The 8,982-nt window shown below is 43.7% G+C and overlaps 1 protein-coding gene across 1 annotated transcript in view; it reads right to left on the bottom strand.

The window, feature by feature from the left end:
* Positions 1 to 5,317: 5,317 nt before the first annotated feature.
* Positions 5,318 to 8,982, bottom strand: part of ADAM12 (ADAM metallopeptidase domain 12) — a 396,124-nt gene continuing 392,459 nt past the window's right edge. The window contains exon 23 of the mRNA XM_007449628.1: positions 5,318 to 5,620. Within this exon, the coding sequence (XP_007449690.1) occupies positions 5,560 to 5,620 (61 nt within the window). The 3' untranslated portion in view covers positions 5,318 to 5,559. The remainder of the gene's footprint in view (positions 5,621 to 8,982) is intronic.

The raw sequence follows: 8,982 nt of genomic DNA, 5'->3' as shown, positions 1-8,982 counted from the left end.
TATATATATATATATATATATATATATATATATATAATCGAGCTACATTATTAACTATGAGGTCTTCTATGTACTTATTTTTTGCCTGCTTGGTTTGTCATGGGTAGAGGGTGGTAAGAATAAGGACACTTGTTACCATTCTGTAAATCTATTTTTCTCGGTATTCACTGCAGTTCTTTATGAAATTGGATGCTAGTTACAAAAAAAAATTTGTAATACATTCCCACTGCAATTAGATTTTTATTCTGGATATGCCTGATGTAAATGTTTCTAATCCTGCTTGCTTTCTTTTTGAGTTTCTCTCTTCTATAAATAAGGTGAGTTTTCCGCCCCAACCCCACCCCAGCCCCGCTCCACAGTGTGTGTGAAAAGGCATAAAGGCAACTTTTTCCAGCCTTCTCCCCTCACCTGACTGGCTCATGTGGACTCTGCAGCATGCATCCCCCGACCCTCCAGCTCACCATCCTTCTTAGTTCCTTATGCATCTATAAATGAATGAGAATATAGATACATTTTCCTACATGAGAGTTCCCCCTCCCCCATTTTGGTAACATGCTCAGTCATGAATGAGACACATCTTTATATTAACCTGTATACCATTTATTGGATATAATATGCGTAACATTGACTTTTTTCTATGGGAAAGCAGGTTGTGTTACCTGTAGACCCCCAATATGAGAAATGTGTACAAAGGTAATAGACTGTAACACAAAAAGGTATGTGAAAAAAATTAGCGAACCAAAGCACGATAAATGGATGCAGCACTATGAAAATGAATGTACTGGTTTAGTAGCTGTAACTTTGTACCGTGCTGAATAGCCTGTAGCCAAGGTTTACAGAGTTATGTGCCACACACATTCAAACAATGCACCTCCCTTAAAACCTCCCCGCTTGACCTGATAGACGGTACAGGAGCGCAGTGAACTCTGATGCTACTTGTCCCGCTTGGACTCTTAGAGGGTTTTCTCTTTCTAGTTTGATATGTTTTTTCTATCACTGTCCTTCCTACTTAAGTACTTGCTTATATAGGCCATGAACATAGACATCATTCCACTTCTTTGTAAAAGTAAAATGACCACATGAGATTTATCCTTTTATTCTGGATTTACAGTGTGCTAAATTGAGAACTAAAAAATTATTTTATGGAAGGAGGATCACAGGGAGAATACAGGACGTGTTTTTTGGAGATGATGTGGAAACATCAGGGTTGGTTACAGAGGATTGAACCTGGAAGGGCCAAATCACATTGAGAATTCCTTTAACTGTGTGTTAAATCTTATGGCTATCACAATCCATCATTGAATATTATGACAATTTTATATGCAGTGTTTCTTCTCCTAATTTTTCTCATACAGAACAGGCTCTTAATGGCTGGATTCTAAGCCACCACTGCTGTCCCAAAAGTACAGGGGGGGTTTTCTTTAAGAAAGGCAGGGAGTTTATTCATGTGCAGGTCAATGGCTTCTGGAAGCATCACTGCACAGAAATGGTTCTCAGCCTGGGGCTCACGAATCTTCCTTAGCTTGTTGTTACTGGTATGACTCTCAGAGTTTTCAAATAGGTTTAAAAGAAAGAGATGTCAGTGGGAACTGTAGAGTGAGTCGAGAGAATTTTGTAATTGGAGGTGAGCTGATTTTCTATGGCCAACTCCCCCTTCTAACAGATAGAAGTCTTTAGCATCCCTCCTGGGGGAGGGACGCTGCTGGATTCCGGGCTGGTGGGGGAGCGGGCAGCGCCGCTCCCAGCTGCGGTGCTGGAGCGGGCTGGGCTTTGGGTGTCCGATGGGTGGACTTGTGGGGCAGCCACCACTCTGGCTGACCTGAAGTAGGTAAAAACGCCGAGATCTGCCAGAGATGGGAGACGCCTCCGTGCTGGGAACTTGTGTCTGGGTGATAAGAAGTGACCAAGGGACGTATTAGCCTAGGCTGCCTGTGTCCGGCCAGATGCGTTCAGGGCCTGCTCGCGAGTTGTGGGAAGGGGAAGAGATGGCAGCTGGCAGCCAGCCATCGTGCGGGGGACGCACAGCCTGAGTCACCCCGGGGGGTCAGGATCGGCACCGGCAGACTTCCGGGTGTAACGTTTATCTGGGTTACTTGTGTCTGGTTGGGGTCAGTTTGATGACAGGGAGGAAGGATCTCCAGACCGAGCCTGCCCTAGGCTTCCTGCTCCCTGAACACCTGGGGAGCCCTCCAGAGCCAACGCTTTAAATGAAACAAGCCTCATGCTGAAAGCCTGCGAAGGGTCAGGTTGCTGCCCAGGCATCGTGCCCTCTTGGGTGTCGGGGGTCTCAATGGCTCAGAGTGCTTTGTAAACAGCAGTGGAGAGATGGCGGGGAGATGCTTGAGAATTCCCGCCGGGCCAGCACCAGGCTCTGTTTAGCACCATGGAGATCACAGGCTCCTAAGAACGGTCTGCCCCAGGGCAGAGTTGGAGCTGCTCTTCTCTTAGGGGTTACACTGATGTGCTGTATTGATTTGCCGGAACAATGGACTCTGGTTTCAGGCTGAGAATTCCTAATAAAGTTAAGAAGGCATAAAAATGTCCCCTTTGAGACTAGTCAGGAGTATTTATTCTCATGTAGTTTAATTTGTTGCTCTTGTGGTTTTTTGTGATGTCATCCCACATGTGTAAGCTGGAAAAATTCACACTGGGAAGTGTAATCTCTATATGCATATTTTGACAATGGAAAATGTTATGTATTGTTTCTCTTGGTTGCTACACATCTGATTCCATGTGTCAGGAAAACAAACTGTTACACAAAATTTCAGGCGATAAATTTTTCAGTAGAATGCCTGGAAGATTAGCCATCTACTTCCCAGTAAAGTGGGGTCATATAACCTACAACTCTCGTAAGATGGAGGAAGGAAAGTGACTACCCTTAGGGCCTGCTCTGTGTCGAGGCATGCTGACTTCCTCAGCGAGGGCCTTCTAAGCCCCCGTCAACTCTATTATTCATGCCTATACAATTAAAAAAATATTAAAAATAGACTGCCATTGAAATATAAGCATTAACTTTTGTTTCTATCAATCATCTATGAGGATATAAAAAGGGGGAGGAATAGCTCCCCCACCCGAAACAACCTGGCTATTAGTTACTTTCCTAAGTCATAGTAAAATGAAAGTTATTGTTTAATATGCTTCATTTGATAAATATTGCATTTGGAATTACTGTTCCTCTAATAATATTATCTGTGTATTGTAAGGGGATATTAGGTTTAACTATGTTCTTTTCCAGAAATAAATTGCATGGCTCTATAGACGCACTTAGTACTGTAGAGAGATAAGAATGTGTCATCAGCCGTGGCCCTTAAGTGGCCATTGATGATGAGATGTAAGATCACAGCATTAATCTCCTTTAATATCAAACTACTCCTGGTTCTCTGAAATAGAAGCATAGGAATTATAATTAAGGACAGACAAAAAAAGAAGTTCACATCCTCTTCCTTGCACTAGCAGAAGGGGCTACAATGCCAGATCCAAGGATTTGGGCATCTACAAAGACAATACCCACATAATGCACCATAAAAATTCTGTAAACTTTTCAACAGCGTATGTTTTGGCCTTAGTATAGTTACCAAATATAATACCAGTTATAGTAATTATGTACTCCTCAGCAGTAATAGTTTCTAACATGGCTTTATAGTTTTAAGAAATTAATAAATGTATAATGAACAGTTGCATGCTATAAGAGCTGGAATGTATTAGAGCCGAGTTCCCTTTTGTGTGTGTGTGTGACATGGATTTTATTGAGTTTATCCACGATCGTGAATACTATGTTGCCTGGATACAGTGGGAACACGGGGAAAGTTTAAATGCACTCGTTTCTGGAAGGCCAACCAAGATTCTTGGTACGTTTTGTCTTTCTGCTTCAAGGCGTAGAAAAACCATTGAAATGACCCCAGATGAAGTCCCTATCATAAAACAGAGTGGATTATGGAACTGCTGTCAGTTGCCTTCTAATGTGAAAACCAGTCGCATATGACCCCACTAGAAGACAGACAGAGGCATAATGGCACTTTACCTTGTCTGAGTCATTTTGTAATTTTCGTGCCCTTAGATACAAGCATCTTCAAGATCTCCTTGTGGAAGTGGCTCCCCAGTCAGACATCTAAAGAGTGAAGGGCTGATGAGGCTGCTGCCCAAGACTGCACTTCGTGAATATTGATTAGGACTTGGATTTCCTTATCCCATTTCTATGATGCTCAACAGGTAAGTTGTAAGTGCTTAAGAAATAGATTCAGACTCTGTGCCAAAAAACATCGTTTAAAGATTTCCTCAGCCAAGTTGGGAAAATAAGATGCTCCAAAGAGAACTTAATAGTAACTTAGGGTGCTTTGTTCAACGTATACTAACAAGGACCTGTCCCAGTGAACACAGCATTCCATTTGGTTGCAGTTTTTGCAAGCATAGGGATTCTGCCTAATTTTTAATAAGTTGAACCTTGCAGTAAAAGAAGATTTTTATCGACAGAATTGATTCACTAGATCTGGTTACTGGTTCACATCTGAAAATAGTTGTGCTCCACGGAAAGCCTCATCGATCTGTCGGAGCACAGAGTCATGGTATTACAGTCAAGAACACAAGGTGGTAATTTGTTTAGCTCCAAACAAACAGTACAGGGAGATGGAGGTTTGCAGTGCTTGGGCAGTAGCTGTCTTGTAGAAACACCACCTTTCCCAATCTAAATAAGGTGCTGATGCCAGCACTCCTTAAAGGGCAGCCAGGGAAGGAAGTTCTTGGTGTTTCTATAAAGCAAACTTCTCTGCCTGCTCTCCCAATGCTCTCAGGGCTGGTGAGCTCAAGGTCAAGTTTCTGGCTGGCCTCGTGTTCCAGTCTCTGTACTGGTGTGGCCCCACCTTAAAATTCCTTTCCACAACCCAGGTTCTCTCCAAAGCTTCCTGGCCAGAAGCCAGGTCCTTCCCTGTTACTACCCTAGAGCTTCAAGGGATGATAACCCTGGTGGGCCCGCCTATCAGCTGTGACAGGGCCCAGGTTATCCCTGCAAGCCAAGCATAGCAAGCATAGGCTGGACCAGAAGCCAGGCTCTGGCCTGAGAGCAGGGGTTCCAGAAAATCACTCGAGGTTCTACCTAGGGTCTCTTGAGCTGCGTCTGGTACCATAACCACAGCCATAGGTAGCTGGGGAACTGCTGTCCAATAAAGCCTCCTTCAAAAAGTAAACATCCTGTCCAGAATCCCATAAAGCACGATATTTCAAGTTCACTAAACTATTAAAAGCACAAAAAGCCTTCCTTCCATGGAAAACTCAGTGATGGTTTTAAAAAAAAACACACAAAAAAACGCCCACTACAGCGCACTGCGCTGTAGCAAGCATCCTGCATAAATTAATAATTTACAAGTACCTGAGCAAGTAAAAGTATACACAGCACCATAGCACAGCACAGCACCGACGGCAGTAGCTCAAAGTTCTTCAAATCATGGTGTTTGAAACATTAAAAAAATTCTAAAAGTTGGTACAAAAAATAACTCCAACTGGAGTTGAGAGAGAGATAGTGCAAACTTCTGTCTTCACTGTTGAACAACGGTGTTGGCTTGCTTCTCACTTTGCATAGGCGATGTGGGTGGCTCTGGGCACTTGATGGGGCTGTTTGGAAGCAGGTCTGCAGGAAGAGCAACCAGAGAGTAGGAAACAAAACTGTAGTTAGAGGCCCTGCCAGCGATTTCTGCAGACACAGACGCCCGGGTTGGAGATGCCTTTTCTTGCACTGTGACGTGCTTCCAGGATCAGACCCCACCCCCGGCCCTGGGGGCTGGAGACCCCTCTTGCTTTTAGCAGGAATTGCAGATCCCAGAAGGGACCTCGCTGAGGGCTGCAGCGTCTTCAGCCGTTTATGACCTTTTCCAAAGCTACTGCTCCCGTCCATCCACGAGAGAAGAGGGCCATTCAACAGAAAAATGGTGCAAAGCCACAAAGGTGGGCCTCACGTGTAGCTTTAAATTTTGTAGCAGGCTTAAAACTAACTTTAGTCATATGTGTCACTTAACCCACTCTATCCAGAGTAATAGTATTTCAATGTGTCACCAACATACAGAATTATTAATGAGATAGTTGACATGTTGGGGTACTGACTCTTCAAAATCCACTGTGGAGAATTTCCTGGTGGTCCAGTGGGTAGGACTCCGTGCTTCCACGACAGGGGGCACGGGGTCAATCCCTGGTTGGGGAACTAAGATCCCGCATGCCGCGAGGTGTGGCAAAAAAAAAAAAAAAAAAAAAAATCCAGCGTGTATTTGCATTGCTAGCATATCTTATCTTCCACCAGCCACAGTGTGCCCAGCAGCTACTGTATTAGTGCAGCTCCAGAGCAAAGCTGGGCATGTGGGATCCCTCGGAAATGAACATACAGAGGGTTCTCCTTCCAGGAGCAGACCAAAACCAGCTTGCACTGATGTCAGCAACTGGCCGCTGCTTGAGGTCATTTAAAAAGAGAGCCTTCCCCCAACAGACATTTCTCCAAAGACGACACACAGATGGCCAAAAAGCACATGACAAGATGCTCAACATCACTAATCATCAGAGAAATGTAAATCAAAACTACAATGAGGTATCACCTCACACCGGTCAGAATGGCCATCATCAAAAAACTCTACAAACGATAAATGCTAGAGAGGGTGTGGAGAAAAAGGAACCCTCTTGCACTGCTGGTAGGAGTGTGTACTGGTGCAGCCACTACGGAGAACAGTATGGAAGTTCCTTAAAAAACTAAAAACAAAGTTGCCGTATGATCCTGCATTCATCTATCTGGAGAAAACCATAATTCGAAAAGATACATGCATCCCAGTGTTCACTACAGCACTATTCACAACAGCCAAGACATGGAAGCAAGCCTCCATGTCCGTCGACATAGGAATGGATAAAGAAGATGTGGTTATATACACAATGGAATACTACTCAGCCATAAAAAAAGTATGAAATAATGCCATTTGCAGTGACAAGGATGGACCCAGATATTGTCATACTAAGCGAAGTAAGCCAAAGACAAATATCATCTGATAACACTTACGTGTGGCATCTAAAATATGACACAAATGAACTTATCTACTAAAACAAAAAGACTCACGGACCTAGAGAACAGACTTGTGGTTTCCAAGGGCGAGGGAGGGTGGGGGAGAGAAGTGGGAGTTTGGGGTTAGCAGATGCAAACTATTATATGTAGAATGGATAAACGACAGGGTCCTACTGCAGAGCACAGGGAACTATATTCAATATCCTGTGATAAACTACAATGGAAAGAATATGAAAAAGAATATATGTATAACTGAGTCATTTTGCTGTAAAGCAGAAATTAACACTAAGTCAGCTATACTTCAATAAAATAAAAAGAGAGGCCCTTCCCCTCTTCATGTCCATGTAAAGTGGTGTTTTTTTCCTTTTGAACATTCAAGATCAGTGTACAAACCACAGTGAAATAATTAGGATGCTCTGCAGTTTTTCTGTACTTGTGTAGTCGGGAATTAAACCACTGTCCTGACCCTCTGACCGGCTTTATCTGAGCTATATTAGGCAGCTATCTCTTTCGTGGGCCAAACATTTTTCCTAACAGCTGTAATGAAATCATGAGTGTGTGTGTTTCCCTTCAGAGATGCTGAATTACTGAACCCAGGGCCTGGCCAACACCTACCTTTGGTTCTTTGCAGCTCACAAAGCAAGCTGCCTGCTCAGGGGGGTAGATGTTTTGGCTGAGGGTTTAACCCATCTGTGTGCTGGTAAATGTTTAACTACCCACCACTGGGGGGAATGAGGAGGGCCTGATCTATAGGATTTGCTGATTTCCATGGTATAAAGACTCATGCTCCCAACATGATGTGGCTGAACCTGGAAGAGATGTGCAGTGGCCACCACGGCATGGCATTTTCATCACATAGGAATGACAGATACAGTAATCTCAAGAATGTGGGTTGTGAGAACTACCACACGACCCAGCAATCCCACTACTGGGCACATACCCTGAGAAAACCATAATTCAAAGAGAGTCATGTACCAAAATGTTCATTGTGGCTCTATTTACAATAGCCAGGACATGGAAGCAACCTAAGTAAGTGTCCATCGACAGATGAATGGATAAAGAAGATGTGACACATATATACAATGGAATACTACTCAGCCATAAAAGGAAACGTAATTGAGTTATTTGTAGTGAGGTGGATGGACCCAGAGTCTGTCATACAGAGTGAAGTCAGAAAGAGAAAAACAAATACCGTATGCTGCCACATATAGATGGAATCTAAAAAAATAAATGGTTCTGAAGAACCTAGGGGCAGGACAGGAATAAAGATACAGATGTACAGAATGGACTGGAGGACACGGGGAGGGGGGAGGGTAAGCGGTGACGAAGTGAGAGAGTGGCATGGACATATATACACTACCAAATGTAAAATAGATAGCTAGTGGGAAGCAGCCGCATGGCACAGGGAGATCAGCTCGGTCTCCCTAGAGGGATGGGATAGGGAGGGAGACGCAAGAGGGAGGGGGATATGGGGACATATGTATACGTATAGCTGATTTACTTTGTGATACAGCAGAAACTAACACACCATTGTAAAGTAATTATACTCCAATAAAGATGTTAAAAAAATGTGGATTGCAGTAAAATATAGTAAAAAAAAAAAAAAAAAAATGGAGGTGAGGACCTTCGAGCATTTCTTTGTTTTCAATATAACTGGTATCATTGCCAGCTTATATAATTTTTAAGAATGGCTAGGCTTAACACCTAGCTTGCAAAATTCCTAGAGATTTAATAGTTCTTGCAAAGCAGTGTGGGCTGGCTCCAGCACACCACTGGGTTAAGCCTTGCTGCCCAAGCCCAGATTCAGGGCTGTGCCCTCAACCCTTGGGGGAGGGCGTAGGAGATGACCACGGCTGCAGCTCAGTCTTCAAAGGTGATTCCTTGTGCCGGCTGAGGGGGAAGCTCCCACTTACCCCTGCCCAGCAGCTTCTTTAGCCTGACTTCTTACATTCCCC

The sequence above is a fragment of the Lipotes vexillifer genome, unplaced genomic scaffold (assembly GCF_000442215.2).
Source record: "Lipotes vexillifer unplaced genomic scaffold, Lipotes_vexillifer_v1.1 scaffold1262, whole genome shotgun sequence".
In the NCBI taxonomy this organism is placed as follows: Eukaryota; Metazoa; Chordata; class Mammalia; order Artiodactyla; family Lipotidae; genus Lipotes; species Lipotes vexillifer.
Note: the sequence above shows the minus strand (reverse complement) of the source record. Positions and strands in the feature narration are given on the sequence as shown.